At 55.6% G+C, this 16,462-nt stretch overlaps 3 protein-coding genes across 3 annotated transcripts; 2 read left to right on the top strand and 1 right to left on the bottom strand.

Moving 5' to 3' along the window:
- Window positions 1–198: 198 nt before the first annotated feature.
- Window positions 199–1,945, top strand: GLRG_02043 (lactose permease; the record flags this gene model as incomplete). Its single annotated transcript, XM_008092701.1, has 6 exons — window positions 199–273; window positions 331–436; window positions 1,095–1,213; window positions 1,288–1,416; window positions 1,489–1,628; window positions 1,699–1,945. 6 exons carry the CDS (start codon window positions 199–201, stop codon window positions 1,943–1,945), a joined length of 816 nt encoding a protein of 271 aa, XP_008090892.1.
- Window positions 1,946–2,848: 903 nt separating this feature from the next.
- GLRG_02044 (uncharacterized protein) lies at window positions 2,849–5,261 on the top strand (the record flags this gene model as incomplete). Its single annotated transcript, XM_008092702.1, has 7 exons — window positions 2,849–2,936; window positions 3,132–3,446; window positions 3,594–3,893; window positions 3,983–4,106; window positions 4,522–4,596; window positions 4,658–4,781; window positions 4,929–5,261. 7 exons carry the CDS (start codon window positions 2,849–2,851, stop codon window positions 5,259–5,261), a joined length of 1,359 nt encoding a protein of 452 aa, XP_008090893.1.
- Window positions 5,262–8,441: 3,180 nt separating this feature from the next.
- Window positions 8,442–9,548, bottom strand: GLRG_02045 (NAD dependent epimerase/dehydratase; the record flags this gene model as incomplete). The annotated part of the gene is made up of 1 exon (XM_008092703.1): window positions 8,442–9,548. One exon carries the CDS (start codon window positions 9,546–9,548, stop codon window positions 8,442–8,444), a length of 1,107 nt encoding a protein of 368 aa, XP_008090894.1.
- Window positions 9,549–16,462: the final 6,914 nt, after the last annotated feature.

Below are 16,462 nucleotides of genomic sequence, written 5' to 3' on the forward strand. Positions count from 1 at the left end.
TTCTTGGCCGGTCCAGCCATCGTGATAATTCCATTATCCTTGCGTATATTATATGTCTCTCCGCTCTTCCCCAAACCTTGATGGACTTGGGTTGATCCTGGCTCAAGAACCTTGCTGCTTTTAACTGATTGTGACGGTAGTCTGTGAACGATTGGCAGTTTCTGGTCCAGTCCCAGTTCGGTTCGGCAAAGACGTAGGATGGGATTCCTCAAGCCGAGCACGACTGAAAAGTCGAAGCCGGATGCCCAGGCCGTCGGATCTGACTTGCTCGCGGTACGTTGTGTTGTCTCCTACTAGTATCATCCCCATGGGCTCAAACAATCAAGCTAGGTGCTACCCGAAATCCCTACACCATGGTACCGTACCAAGCACTTGCTTCTGCTCAACCTGATCCTCTTGATCCCAGTGTTGTCGTCGGCAGCAGTTGGCTTTGACGGTATGTTTCCACCCAAAACAAGTCTACCAAGTAAGGTTTCTGAATGTATGTGATAATAGGTGCAATGACGAACGGTTCAAACACTCGGGCAATGGCACGGATACTTTGACAACCTGACTTTGTCTATATTCGGAACTATGAACGCTGTGTATCCCATTGGAAAGATCATGGGCCTAGTTCCGCCGACATAACTGGCAGACAAGTACGCCAGAAAGGCCCCCATATAGCTTGGGTTCTTCTTTCTCCTCGTCGGAGCGGCCATCCAGGGCGCCAGCCGGAATCTGCTCATGTTTATCATCTCTCGTTGGCTTCTGGGCGCCGCCACTGCCTTCATTGCGCATCCTGCGCCGATCCTCGTTACATTACTTGCCTACCCTACGATGGGAGGTAAAATAAGTGCGCTCTATAACACCTTTCTCGCAAGTCTGTCCTATCCTTCGCCACACCAAAGCTGTGCTGAAATACGGTTGCCAGTTTCTCGGAGCTAATATCGCCGCCTTGTCTACATATGCAACTCTCTGTATGTCTTCCACGTGAGCTTGGAGAATTCCTTCTGTCTTGCAGGGTGCAATCCCGGCATTTCAGGTGGCATTCTTCTACTTCATTCCAGAGCCTCCGAGATGGCTCGTTGCCCACGGGAAGACCGAACAGGCCTGAGGGCTTCTCATCTGCCACCACGCCGGTGGCGACGAGTCCTCAGCCCTTGTCGACTATGAAATCAGGCAGATCAAAGAGAACATTCGCCTCAAAACCGAGGCTGCCAAGGAATCTTCTTATGTCGGGCTTCGAACCGCCGCCGGGTGCTCATTGTCTGCATTGTCGGTGTTGGCTCACAATGGAGTGGTTCCTAGCCTGTTTCGTACTACGTCAATCTTGTTCTGAACATAGTTGGGATCACAGCGACCAAGGATCAAGGCCTCATCAACGGTCTCCTCCAATTGTTCAATTGGATTGCAGCGGTGTTTGCTGGTGTCATGATGGTTGACCGGATTAGTCGACGGAAGCTCTTTCTCGCTTACACTAGGGCTGTGCTTGTATGTTACGTCGCGTAGACCATCCTCACGAGTGTCTTCAGCAGAACGAAAGACGAGAGAGCTAGCTATGCCGTAGCAGCATTCATCTTCATTTATTACTTCTTCCACGACATTGCCTGGACGCCGCTCCTAATGGCGTACCCGGTTGAGATTTTCCCGTACAGTCAGTGTGGAAGGGTCTTAACGATTGCCCTCAGTTCTACATTCATCAGTCTTATTATTGGCCAGCTTTTGCAACCCTATCGGACTGGCCACCCTGGGCTGGAAGTACTACATTGTCTTCTGCATCCTCTTGACCCTTTTGCTCTTCTTGATATGGCTACCTTTTCCCGAGACAAAGGGCCGAACCTTGCAGCAGATTGCCGAAATCTTCGACGGCAAGAACCACAGACTTGGTGCTTGCGGTATTGGCGAAGGAAAGGCCGATGACGCCAAGGTTCAAGAGGTGGAAGATTATGCAGATACAGAGGCTTGAGCTCCTCGCCAACAAGTCTTGCTGGGAATTACTTCACGGGCTCTTCAATACATTTGGCGGAAGTGTTGCTTATCATTGCAGGAATGGCGCATACTGATCGCATTAGACTTTACGACTTTCCTGACGAAAGATAGGAAGACAAGATCAAACGATGTTAAGTCTTTGCGGACCGGATGGCCAATTGAACGATCGAATCAATCGAATATTGTTGAAGAAGGCTATTGTTGTCCCCAACTTCCGCTTATTCTCACACCTAAAGCAGTTCTCCAACAGAGAATCCCCTCTCCACGCATAAGCAGGGATTCTGACTTTGGACGCGGGGTTTTATGTCATGCGCACGATCCTCCTTGAGGTGAGTAGGAATGCAATCTCTCACGGGGCGATAGGTCAACCAACTGTTCCCCCGGATTGACGAATGTCAGTCGCAACACTTGACTGCGACGTGAGCTGGAAAAAGTCGGCAAAAGCCAAGCATAGGGGAAACTGGAGAAACCGGGGTTTGACAAGGAATAATTTGGAGAGAACCCGTTTGGACGTATCAAGTTTCGTTCCGCTCTCCGAGTCCCCCGCTGGTCGCATTGTGGCTCTTCCATGTCTGGGGGAGGTTCCTCAAGCGACCTCGGAACTCGGTGCCATCCCCAGACCCCTAACCTTCACGATGCAAACATTTCATCCGCAAAATGAGCTTGTTCTCCGCTGTCTCACGTCTTGGCTGCGCGACCGAAAGCTCTTCGAGATCCTTGACAGGTTCTTGGAGCCCTGCATTGGCAGTTCCGAGACTACCAACGTCATTCCGAGCTCTGTCCTGCCCCCGGCTTCCCGGAGCTTCTGCCCTCTCGGGGCAGCACCCCTACACACCGGTTTCTCTGCGTCTGGGGGTTCTCCCGAAGTCACAGGGAAATAATGGAGCCAAAGCCGAAGCGAATCAAGATTGATGTGGCATGCGAAGCATGCCGGAGGAGGAAGGCTAAATGCGACGGGGCACGACCAGGTGAGTTATCAGTGAGCAGTTCCTCCTGCGCTGTCAAGACCTTTCTTTGTATCCGAGATTCTTAAGCCGTCAGTTATTACACCGGAACGATTTGGATCGTCCTCGAACGATGCCTTGCGACATGCCATGAGATGCTTTGGCGGTTTTAGAGCTGATATGAGGACACAGCATGCGGAAACTGCTGGAAGAGGACAGATCTGAGGGACGGGTGTAAATACAGCTCCGAAGCCGTCGATAAATCTTTCCCGAGAGAGAGGACTGGCGAGGTCAGCCCAAGCAGTTCCGGGGGGAGATTGCCAAAGAGTATACACACGCCGCCAGATGCCAGCTTTGTGCAACCTTTGACGGCGCCCACTACTCGTCCACCTGCAACAGTAGAATCGACGACGTCCCCAGGGCCGTATCTCGCGAGGCGAAGCCGCTTTGAAAGGCATCCAGTAACTCCATCTGACGCTAGCCCCTCGGTTGTTGACTCGATGACCACAGTCCGTGAAGACGGGAAGGTCACCGGTGAGTAGTTCGGCAGCAGCAGCGCCGGTTCGTTCACGAACCAGATCAAGGATGCCATTGATGCGCGGCTGGGCTCGAGGACGGAGGCCAAAGGTGTAAAGAACTCTCTCTTTCGGCCTGCGTTGCCCCTCAATGAGGGAGGTCCAGGAAGTCAGGCAGATTACGTCTTACCGGCTCGGAAGCAGGCCGATCACTTGATGGATCTCTATTGGTATTACGTCGACCCGTTATACCCATTTCTTGACCAGCAGAGATTCGAGCATTCTTACAGAGCACTCTTCGCCGGGACCACGATCGATGCTGACGAACGCATCTTCGTGAGCATTCTTAACCTCATCTTCGCGCTCTCCACGCAGTTGATTGAGTGCATGACGCCCGAGCAACGATATTCGTCTAGCCAAGCATACTTTGAACGGGCGCAGGATCTGCTTCAATTCGGCCTCTGGGGTAATCCATCGAGCTTATCCAGTGTCTGCTCATCATGAGCCAATACCTACAGAGCACCAATAATCCACACCAGACATGGATGGTTGTAGGATCGGTCGTGAGGATCGCCCAAGGCCTTGGGTTGCATTTGCCCGAGACGTCGTCGGGGCTTTCGAGCGAGTCCGAAAGGAATCTCGTTAAACGCATCTGGCATGGATGCCTCCTGATGGACCGGTAAGGATACTTTCGCGTTTCGGGCCTCACAAGACAGGTTTCTTACTCGACAGTATAAGATGATCGCCATCACGCACGGGCGGCCGGCCATGATTTCAGATCAACTCGCTTCGAGCGTGGTTCTGCCGTCGATACCAGACGCGGGCGACACCACCGAGAACGGACTCCAACTGGACGCTGTCTCCTTGCACAAGCTTCGGTACCATGGCTTCTTTCATAAGTCTCCAGAGCTCTACGAAGTGATCCATCATGCAGTCCTGGCCTTCTACTCATCGACCTCGCCGTTGAGATGGCCCATACACCCCGATGGTGCAGGTCACAACAGCCAGCGTTCCTCGGAGCGACCCGAGCTAGACCTCGGCAAAGCCTTACAGCTGGACCAGCAATTGACTAGATGAGATAAGAGTCTCCCCAGCTTTTTGAGAATCAGCGAACCCGAAACAACTTTGGATGAGGTGTTCCGGAGACAGGCGGTAATTCTGCGCATCAGGTAAGTTGAGCGGCAAAGTCTCGCTCCATCCATTCACACTGTTGTTCTGACCCTTCTCCAGGCTTCTTCACGCTCGCATGCCGCTCCTCAGACCCATGCTTGCTTGTTTCTGTCTATCGCAGTCCCCGGAACCATCCCGGGTCCATGATGACCTCTCTTCGCGCGTCGTGCAACAGTGCGCGATGGTATGTGTCGAGGCCGCGCAAAGCCTCATTTCGTTCATCGTCCAGTTCCAACGCCACGACGGCTCACTCGGCCTACTCCCCGCCTGGTGATACCGCGTGTTCTACATCTACACAGCAGCGACCGTTCTCGTTGCGGCGAGGCTTCAGCCGGCGGTATTCTCATCTCTGGATATTTCCCGCTCGTGGAACCAAGCGATGGGCCTTCTCCACGACCACGAAAGCCTCAGTCCGTCAGCGAGGAGATGCACGGCGGCGCTGCAGATCCTCTCGACAAAGATGTTCCAGGAGCAGCAACCGCAGTCGACTAGTCTTCCGAACTCGGAGGTCAACCCAGCCGTGCCAAGCATGTCCAATGATCAGCAAGAGACCTTTGATATGCCTTTTCCGTCCATGGAGCAAGATACTGCCTTTGACATGGACGCAATATCCTTCGACGTGAGCGACTTTTCCTGGCTCAACAGCATGCCGGGAAGTTTGTAGACGGCATGCAGCAGTCAATCACTATGTATCATAAACTGCGAAATACCCGGCTTTAGGCCCACCAAGCCGCAGTCATAGGCTTGGGAGCGCACGATAATGATTGAGACAGAGAATCAACTTGATGTAAAGCCCTGGGTCCATCATAGTGATTAGAAACCTGTCTGCTTTTCTTTCTTCCCATGGGCGAGGATACTAGATTCTATAGCTCACCCCCATACTATATGGGTTATTTGGTCGAAAGGTATATATAGATGATACATGCTATCATACTACGCAGAGCATTTTCCAGAATGCTCAAGGTCTACGTGACAATATGTTGTCCCTGACAACTAGAAATGAGCCTCCTTGACTTTTCGAGACAGAACTCACCACCCTCTTCCGCATGGTAATTTTCTTTCCGACTCTGAACGTCTTCAGCCTCGGATTCAGCCTCGAATTCAGCCTCGGAAGCGGGACCTGATCCTCTTTGCATATCTCGTCTAACCGATCAGGACCATCTGTGCAGTGCCTCCGTCACCGGGCCATAACTTTCCCTGAGCCTCTCGCCGCCCAATCCTTCATCCATAGTCCCGACACCCTGGGTCTTAGAGAAGAAGTTCCTCACAGCCCAAGCCCCCTTTCAGCCACTGGAAGTAGCATGGATCCATCCTAGAGGGGCGCGACAGCATCCTATAGAGAACTACGCGGAAAACCCCGGGTGTCCGGCACGCCGGAAGAGGGACGCTGCGGACGCCCCGGTTCCCCGGATGACGCTTCGAGGGGGGAGGAATGGCGCCCCAAATCCTGGTTAAATGATGCCGAAGCTGTTTATAGCCCTAGGTGACCACGGCGTTGATGGCCGTGAACAGGATTCCCATCTCTGAACGCATTATGGTGGTCCGTTAAAAACATGAAACAGGGCTTGGGAGAGGAGCCGTGTAACCATCACCGCCATCCAAGGAGGACGAGAGGCATGTGTTCCAGAGAGCATTTTCTGGAGGGCATGCCATCCATGGAGTGGAACGCCTCTTCCATCAGTATAGGCGGCATCACATGTGTCGCCTCGCCCGGGGGGGGAGGCTGCGGTCAACCATCCTCGATTCCTCGCCATGGTGGTGATTTCAAGGTCACCCCTGACCTTGGGCTCTGTTGCTTGTCGGGCGTTTTAACTCTTCCATGAGACGGAAATTGCCGATATAACAACTTCACCACGAATTGAGGCTTGTTGTGGCGGCGGCCTTCTGACCGCTTCTGCGTTGGTAGCTTCGCAGGTGGCGTGAATGTGAATACATTTCCCAATACGTGGCTTTACAACGCTTCAATAGGCGTTTTGCCCAAGCAATTCGGGACGAGTCACTCTCGAAATAAGACCGCAAAGATCCAGCTCCTCGTCAGGGATCCGCCATAATCAGCTCATCGTGGAAGCAACGTGGGTTGAAGGATCGTGCCCAAAGGAGGAGGGGGGTCCGTTGTAGGCGCATAATAGTTCTTTCTTCTCCCACCCCCCCCTTTGGACGTGAGGCTAAAGTCACAAGCATCACGATGCCAAGAAAGGACCACCGCCACCTCGACGCATCGCTGTTTTCCCAGCTGAATCAAAACTACCCAACCGCCACGGTGGCTTCAACTGGCCCCAATCCCCCTGGTCCAAGTTGATAAGAGCGGCCCTCGATAAGCGTTAGCGCGCCATGGAGCAAGCCGCAGAACGTGTTTTTTTGCATCCAAAGACATGGCTTGTCTCGTCCAGACACTAAACAAACAAGGCTTGCGCTGCGTCGCGCTTTTCCGACCTGCCAAAGCAATCAACGGCGCACGGCAGCGCGAGCCACAGACGATTTGCACGCTCTCTCTCGATTGTGAGGCTGATGATGAACCGGGAGCATTTGCTACGACGGCGTCGAGGGACGACACATGGGTGGCTTTCTGCATCGATAAGACAACAACGCAAAAACGCTCCGCGGAGACGGACTTTTTAAAATTCCCATTGGCCGCCTTCAGCAGACGGACGCGCCGAGACCCAATAATTCTCCGATGCTCGTGTAAGACTGAGAATGCTCGTCGTCTGAGACAACGTCCAGAGTTCTAGACCGCGCTGTGGCTTGCGCAGACATGCGCGCGCGGGGGGGGGGGGGGCATCAAGCCTAACCGCTTCCCGGATCGCGAAAGGGAAACCAGTAGCCGCACCATGGAAGAGGAAAGCCACACTTCCATCCCAACGCCCTGGTCGAGCGACCCAATAGTCTGGTACAGCCGTTCAGCTCCAAAGCGGGCGTTTCCTCCAGACGAGCGTGGCGGACAGCGCGGACCAAAGGGCTGAAGGAAGATGGTAACCGGGTGGGTGGGGGGGGCGTGGAAGGGATCAAGGGAGGAATATGGGGAGATTACGCGCGCACTGGGAGTTTTCACAGGATCTGAGTAAGGCGTCTTCTAGTATAGTTTAGTCTGGAAGAACGGAGTGCCCCCGGCCACCCATCCACACCCTCGGTTGCCTCGAGAGGGGGAGCTAGACAGAATTAGCGAGGTTCGGAACCACGCGCGAGGAAACAGTCCGTCTGGTGTCTCGGAGTATTAGTGTCAGAGTAACGTGAGACGGAGGGGGGCGCCAGACGAGCCCCTCCCGCGTGCCAAGTTCCAGATTCCCTTGGACGGAGGAGGGAAAAAAGAAATGAGAGCTGGAAACCGAGGCTGAACGCGCGGGCTGCGTTTTGGTTCGTGACCCCTCCTCGCTTCCAGCTGTCGGGATGGCGCGGGATGATTCCCTCGGCCGTTTTGGGCCGTGGTGAGACGCCGCGGAGCGTCTGGGAGCTGGGGTGGAAGCCAAGGAGGACATTCACATGCAAAGTAGATGAGATGAAGATGATGGATTCTTGATATGTTCTGATTTGGCTAGCTAAAATATAGACTTGAAAAGTTGAAAAAAGAAAATGGCGGTTTCTAGCCGCTGGGTATCCCGATAGAATCGAACGCTCATCTAACCCCCCCTCCTCAGATGAGCTCAGTATCTCCGAATTGTAACCATGTGCCACGTCTCGTGCCGTCACGATGTTTTCGTCTGCTTTCTCTCCCCTGAATCCGGTCCAAAATGTGTGCGTGAAGAAGTGAAAGCAGTCCCTTGTCTCCCACGCACCGATGAACGATATTCATAGCCGTCGTCATAATAAACAGGAAAAGGAAAAAGTGGCGCGTATGAAAGCCTCTGTATTATGCCGCGACGATCTCCGGCCTCAGGTGCTTCATGGGAGAGGAGTCGACAGAGGCGAAAGACGGGCGCTTCAGGCGCAGCTCGACAAAGTGGCCGACGACGCTCCTGACCTGGTCTTCGAAGCCCTGCAGGCGGAAGCCGAAGACGGCCTCGGTGGCGGAGGCGTCGAAGTCGATATTGACGGTGCCGACGGAGCCGCTGCTGCAGACGAGCTTGCGCTCGACGGCCTCGGGGAAGCTCCTCTTGGCGATGAGCTTGGCGTCGTTCCACCGCGCCTTGGTGCTGAGGATGTAGCTCCGGTTGCCCGGGATGCAGGGCTGGAGGGCCTGGACGTGGGCGCGGGCGACGTCGTCGACGTGGACGGTGGCGCCGGCGAAGCTGCAGCCCCATTTCTTGCCGAGCAGGGTGGCGAGGATGACGGCGTTGGTGCCCTTGATGGCCTCGTTGGTCGTGGTGGCGATGTCGTTGCGGCCGATGACGAAGGCCGGGTGCAGGTGGACGACGTCGAAGCGGGGCTGCTCGCGGGCGATCCAGGCCTCGGCGCCCTTGAGGGCGGCGACCTTGGATGCGGCGTAGGCGGCGAACTCGCTCTCGTACGGCTCGGGCTTGAAGCCCGTCCGCTCTTCGGGCCGGACGGGTATCGCGCGGCGCTCGCGGCCCTCCATCTGGTCCACCGACGCGAGGGCGGCGATGGAGCTGGTGATGACGACGCGGCGGACGGTGCCGGCGCGCTTGGCGGCCTCGAGCATGCCGAGGGTGCCGCGGACGGCGGGCTGGATAAAGTACTCCTGGTGCAGCTCGCGGGGCACCGAGTCGGCGGTCGCGATGGGAGAGGCGACGTGGATGACGGAGGAGACGCCGCGGATGGCGTCGTCATATGCGCCGTCGGCGGTGATATCCGGCACGATGGTGAAGTTGAGCCTGGCGCGGGGGAGGCAGAGGGCGCGGATCTGAGGACGTGAGCGGATGAAGTCGGCCTTGGCCTCTGAGCGGACGGCGCAGCGAACGGTGTGGCCGGCCCTCAGGGCGTGGACGAGGACGGCGAAGCCGACGTGGCCGGTGACACCTGTGATGAGCAGGAGCTCGTCTGGTAGTATACACAGCATGGCTGCTGAGAAGTGATGGGAGGGTTGGTTTATATGTGTGTAGGGGTTCTTTTTGGTTGATGATTGGATGAAACCGGACGTCCTGTAAGTGAAGTCCAGAAGAGGGAAGACGATGTAATAAGTAATCGGTTGTCCGTATGATGTTGATCTGTTATGGAGAGCGAACCTTTCTTAGACGGGAAGCTGGTGCGAAGGGGGGGGGGGAGGCTTGATATATCTGTTCTCGGCAAGGTTGCGTTCGCACTACATTCCTCCCAACCCTCGTCTTCGCAGCTGGCTCTCCCTGCTTTTGCCTGCTTGAACCTCCTGTCGAGTCTTCTTGTTGGCCACCAAGGAGGCTCAGATAGATGAACGCCACGTGCAAGAGGGGAGGGGAGGGGGGTGGGACAAAAAGGGGGTTCCCTGAACCCATCTCGCACACAGATACCCCCCTCCCCTCACTCTTCACACCCCCCCCCCCCCCCCCCCCCCCCCCTCGAGAAACCACTCACACAACACGGGCTTGGGCGGGCAGGATCGGGTAACAACAACAACAACAACAATCCGACCTTGATTTCGGGGGGCGAGAGCCGACGAAGATGATGGCTTGCTCCCTTGTGTGCTTGCGCGGTGTTGGCGTCAGCCAGCACTCATTCGCCATCAATGCACTAGACGCCTGACCCCCCAAGGATCGTTGCTCTCGGGTTATGTTAGTCCATTATTCAACTGCATGGTGAGGTAACGTGGAGACGGCTGGCATGCTTACTACCTACATAGTACTCCGTAGGTACTACCCAATGGTGAAATGCACATGTAGGGCTGGCGTGGCTCTTTCGGCTAGTTGCTGCTGCTCATACATAGTACAGTCTTCACTTATCACGTTAATGCCCTCCCCCCGGTCAGCTAGGCGGGTGTTGATACCCGATTGGCTGAGGGGGTGCGTGTGTGATGGTGGTGTGCCCCATTCCACAGCCCTCTTCCCCCTTCAACGAGCCGCACTGACATGCGCATCAAGCATCACCCCCCTCCCCTCTTGGGCCCCAGCATTGGGTCCTGCGGGGGTGGGAACGCTACCGAGAAAACTCTGATTGGGTGAGGGATGGGCATATGGACGACGAAACTGTCGAGGGTAATGAAGAGAGGAAACAGGGGACGAAAAAGTCGGCAGAGGTGAACGAGACCCTGCAGCAGCAGCATAGCCTGGGCCAAGTCCTGCCTACACGTCGTCCAAGAAGAGGAAGGCTATGTTATGTGGTGGTTGGTAGACCACCTCATGAGAGAGATACTCGTAACTCGCAGAACACGGCCATGAAATGGGTTCATGCGCATCGTCGGTGGATTCAACGGTTCGCTCTGCTGTCAACCCCCCCCCTTCACCTCCTCTTCTGGAAGATACCGGAGAGTGGCTGTCCATCTACCCAACCAGCCTGGCACGACCCAACTTGGCACTATTCATTCGCGACAATCAAGTGACGCAAAGCTCGAGGCTATCCCGCCTAGGCCGGTATCAGACTGGTGGACTAGCCACGCAAGCCCACCTCGCGCGCCAGATTTGATCAAGCATAGCGCCCATCCATCACGCCAAGCCGAACCCCAAACTGAACAAATCAACATTGTCCAGTAGCGCCCCCCCCCCCCCCCCCCCCCCCCTCCTCCCCGCGTGACGGAAGAAGACGAGGGTGGAAAGAAAGAAAGAAAAAAGAACAAGGGCGGGCATCCAAGCAAAAATCCAAGCATATCCATCCAGCCTAGGCCAGGAAGCAGCTGTCGACGCGATGTATCAATATCAGTGGAACGGCGCACCGCCAGACCCCGTTCTAGACTGATCAAAAGGGGGGAGGGCATGCGGTGGCGCAACGAGTTTTGATTGGCAACAACTAGACGAGGGCCGTCTGTCTCTCTGCCAGGTTCACGGGGCAGCCGCCGCATAGTGTAGAGCTGATAGGTATGCTGGTTTTGCCCATTGCTTTTCCCTGGGCTCTGCCACTTCTGTCTCGAACCAATGGCATGCAGAGAGGTTGAGACGGTAGTAAGTGTAGTAGCGACGAGAATCAGGCGAGTTCGGAGCAACTTTCCCGTCTATGCTCCTCTCTCTCCCTCTTTTTTTTTTCTTTTTTTTTCCTTTTCTTTTCCCCTTCCCACTCTCCAATAACCCAAAATTTCGGGCCCGGCCAATAGTGTTCTGTAGCCGAGCACGCTTGGCTATGGTGACCTGTCGGGTTGCATAGCCTCTGCGCGCGCGTCGACGCTATTGCGTTTGCTTCAAACCGGCCACTTTTTCTTTTGGCACCGTCATTGCCAGTCAACCAACCTCTCTCCACATCATGATTCGCCCCTCTCGCTCTCTTTCCCTTGGGCGCCATTGGACACCGGGAGATCGGCGGAGGCTGCCGGGCCACTCGAATCCTCGGTACCGACTGGCTGGGCCGTCAGAAGAAGCCTTCCCTGCCAGTCCATCACCCCTTGGCGCATCCTTCTTGTGCTCCCCCTCCCCTCTCTCGACCCCCTTTCTCTTACCTCGCATAGCGTCGTGGAAAGAGGGACAGCAAAGACAGGGGGTGAGAGAGAGAGAGAGAGAGAGAGAGAGACGCCGCGACATATGGCGGGCAAATGAAAAACAACAATCCGCCAGGCCTGGACCGTTATGGAAGTTCGACCTGCTAAGGCGCGTCCCCGTCTGAGACAAAGAACGCACCGTGGGCGAGACGACGGCAGCGCGCCACTGCGTCTCATCATGAACGCCTCATATCCCAAATAGAAACATGAGCATTATCAGCCCACTGCCTTTTCGCAGAAAAACCAAAAGCAGGTCCCTGATAAAGCTATGCGTAGAGGTGTCATGCTTGTCAACTCATCAATGGTGCGTGTGTGTGCGCGCGTGCGAGCGATCGCCTTGGGCTTTTGTGAATCTGGGCGTGTGGGGAGTGTGGGTGTGTGTGGGTGTGTGTGAGAGTATGTGAGAGTGTGAGTGAGTGTGAGAGTGAGAGAGTGTGTGAGAGTGCATGGGAGGGGTCAGAGGACAGGGCTTGGGAAGCACCTCAGCCGCCGATACCGCCATCAACAAGACATCACCGACTCCTCGAGTCAACACATAGTATCCGTATAGGTAGAGGAGAGGGGAATGAAAAAAATGAATGGATGGACGAACGGATAGCCGCGGCACGGGCCCCCGCCTCATGGCCACGCTGTTCTCGCGCCCCCGGCCGCCGTGAGTGGTCCAACCCGTGCACCTACATAAGCCTCCGTCTCAACTTGTTTGAGTTCTATTAGGGATTGGGGTCAGACAGTGAGGCGGGGGAAAACAAACGAAAGGACAGGATTCCGGGACCGTGAGGAGGAATGCATCGGAAAACGAATGAGAGTGAGTCGACCCCTCATTCCTCTCCCGGTCCTACGACGAGCACCAACCAATAACAAACCCGTCGCGACACAGGAATAGTGATACGCACGACTGTCGCTCCTTCGGCTCGTTTGGTAATGATGTGACTCAGGAGCACTGAAGGGATCCCGAGCACGACGGATGAGGTATGTCGCCTTCGGACTGTTGTTGTCGTTGTCTGGGTATCAAGATGAAGCCCCCCCCCCCCCTGCTTCTTGGGACGCTCAGACCAGTCGTGAAAAACATCACGGTCCAAATACACGCACACTTCGAGAACCATGACGAACTCTGCCTGGATCGTTCATCGTGCCACTGCAGAGTACCTGTAGATCCGACTGCAGACTGCAGGGTGATGCATGGCTAGGTGGCCGACAGTTCTGCCGTCTACCCCGCCGACTCTCGTCCGTCTTCTATGCCTGGGGTTGGTATTCGAGATGCATGTGGCCGCGGTCTGAGCGGCATAAGATGAGCTAATGCAATTCAAAGGGATGAAGTTGAATGCTGCGTGAGGGTTCGAGGAGGAGAAGAAAACGTCCTGGAAGAGGGGGCCGTTGGGCAAAGACGTGTCATCAATTCCAGCGCAACTCGGCTCTTGGGATAGAGGATCCACGACCCTGTTCAGTTTTCCCCTCTTGTTGGGCTTGTGTTTGCTTCCCCCCCCCCTCGCCGAGGCCTCTTGTGATACCCTTCTGGATAGCTCAACCCAATCACCTCGTGTCACCTCGTGTCACCTCGTGTCACCCACTTGCTTTTTTGTTCGTCTTTGTTTCCTACTTCTTTTTTTGTCCCCCTTTGTCCGTGACCCTCGAGAAACATTCTGTTTCGAGGGGATGAGTCGATTATTCATCGACACAAGACACTCGGAAAGGTTCAGATTCCCATATTTGCTCAACTGTTGTTTTCTTCATCCCTTTGTTCCTCATGTCTCACACCTTGTTTCTTTTCCCGTCCTCCCGTTACAGTCAATCAAGTGGCTGATTGAGCGGCCAGCTGGCCGTTTGGAAGGGACCCTTGCTCGACCCCCCTCCACCCCTGGTCGACGTGCTGGTGAGGGAAGCCCTCCGGGACGCGCGTCAGAATCTTCGCCAATCGCGCCGCATGGCGGCAGACCAAGATGGTGGCAAGGGCGACCGCAAACGAACTGAGTCCACGAGAGGGCTGCGGAAAGGGCTTGTCTCTTGTTTTCTGTGACCGCCGGTTCTGACTATTGCGTCGTGATCGGCGCATGTCGCATGTTGGGACCAGCGCTGCTCCTCGCCAAGCGATGATGGGCACACCCGGTCATGCTAGGTACCTGCCGGGATCCCTTGGCTCCCTACCGCCGAGAAGGTTAGAGGGGAACCCGCTCGCAACTGCCGGGAGTGGGGCCCCGTTGGGAGCCCGCTATCGTCTGTGACCCCTGGCCCCGGTAGTTCTTCCCCGTTGACGCCCTCGGGGAGGACCCTGAATGCGACTGGATGCGAAGGTTTGCTAAGGCGGAAGAAGCCGGTGCAGATCATCTGAATGAAACGGATAGTCGGTCCGAACTAGACGCATTCGGTCTGCTGCATAGCGATCAGTAGAGTCGCGAGGTGCCCTCCCAAGAAGGCAACAAAGAGAGTCTCGTCTCTCGAACCCGCCGGGCCCGAAGAAGAACTCTGTGAGTGTGAAAGAAATATGATACGACCTCGTGACATCACCCGTTGTGGCTGGGGAGAAGGGATAGGGGGGGGGGGGGGGGGGTTGTCGTATCGCTCTGCAGTGATGGACTGGACACGGCCATTGAGGGTTCGCGATGGCCCCTTTTCAGACGATTATTCTTGGTCAGTGGCCTGCAGGCTCGATAAGCAAGTTCTATGTTTTAACTCAACGGCTGCCTGGCTGCTGGTTGGATGGGATGATTCGGGGAGCTAAAGCCCCAATGCATCAAGTGCTGCCTGGCATCGTGGTCACCGGCGCCAGGAAACAGGTGATATGGCGACGACTGAGGGGTGACTGTGACGACGACATCGTCGCCGCCGCCGCCGCCGCCGCCCGCAGCATCTCGCTCGGCCACGCGGTCTCTGAACTGGCATATCGATGGCGCATGCAAAAGACAGGTTTCCTACCCGAGAGATAACCGCAGCGTAAGTCTTGGTCCCTGTCCAGACTCCACCCGGGGTCCATGGCGCACTCGATTCCCTGGCGTCGAGACACCTACGGCTGTCGACCATCAACACGATGCATTGACGTTAAACTCCAAACCTTGAAGCCATACCTAGTAAAACGACGATCTCATATCCCTTGGGCCTGGCGCAGTGCCACCCGATCAACCAGGATCGACGACAACAACGGCCCTAGCCGCCCAGCCTTACTAGCTCCATCGGCATGTCAAGTGATATGGTGTCCCCATCCCCAGCGCTGCGCTGAACCGCGTCTTGCACTTGTTGGCTCATGTGTGCTGCCGTGTTGTTTGAGTGTTGCTTGGTTCCATGGTCAGTTTGACCATGCTTGAGGTCATGGCGTCGATTTTGACAGACACCCATCTTGGCATCCATCATCGTTATCTCGGGCAAGACCAGCGTTGTTCGGTCCCGAGGACGAGATGGCCCGGGCGCACACTGGTTGCGGGTCCACTAACCACATGATGAAGGATCATCATCGTGCCGTGCCACGATCACGCCTCTCGACTGCTCCCCCTTCTTCTCCCACCCCACGGCCGTCCCAGCCTCTGCCGACCGCGATGCAGCCGGCGCGACGTTTGAGCCACCCAAGGGACCAGCACAGAGGAAAAGCGCCACCCCCAGAGTTGAGCTGAGATGTCGGCGGGCAGACGACTCCTCTTAGTCAGCGGGTGAAGACTCCGCTTAGTCGGCGGGCAGACGACTTCTCTTAGTCAGCGGGCAGAAATAAGATTTTTCTTGTCTGTTCTCTGTCCGGAAACGTCCAGGGCGCAGCCGGTCGAGAGCGGCCCCAGCCGGCGATCGGGCGGTCAGTTCGAGGGTGTCGCCATTCATCTGTCAAACTGCACCGCCTCGGCAGGGTCGTCAATATGGACGAGACGACTTTGAAAACCTTTTCAAGACAGGAGAGACTGAAACAGGCGAGCAAGGCTGAGCAGAAAGAGCGGTACCTACACTAGGCATATATGGAAGGAGGTGGAAGAAGGAAGTCTTGGAACGGGAGAGAAAAGCATCGAATGGTGGATATATTCCGTACTGTTCCTGTGGAATGGTTGCTTAGCCGACGTCAACGACGTTCAGATTATCGCCGCCGCCTCATCGCACCGTCCGTGGTATAAGCAATGGTATATGATAATCCCGAGATAATGCCGATATCTGTGTTCGTCGTCGGCTGGTTGAAATAGTTCGTCTTTGGCGGGTTGATCTACCCCGCTTACGTATCCAGAGAGCGGCGAGGGGAATGATGACAAGTCGAAATGGGATGGTGGGGGATTTTGCAATACCTACGGTGGTAAAGAGGAAAACGGCAGCCCGGGCCTGCACCTTCCTCGTTATGGAGGTATCAGCTTGGTAGGTACCTACTTGCCTAGGTAGGTAAGTATATCCGTACAGTACCTTCCAATCTCCGGTGACAA

The sequence above is a fragment of the Colletotrichum graminicola genome (assembly GCF_000149035.1).
Source record: "Colletotrichum graminicola M1.001 genomic scaffold supercont1.6, whole genome shotgun sequence".
Taxonomy (NCBI): Eukaryota; Fungi; Ascomycota; class Sordariomycetes; order Glomerellales; family Glomerellaceae; genus Colletotrichum; species Colletotrichum graminicola.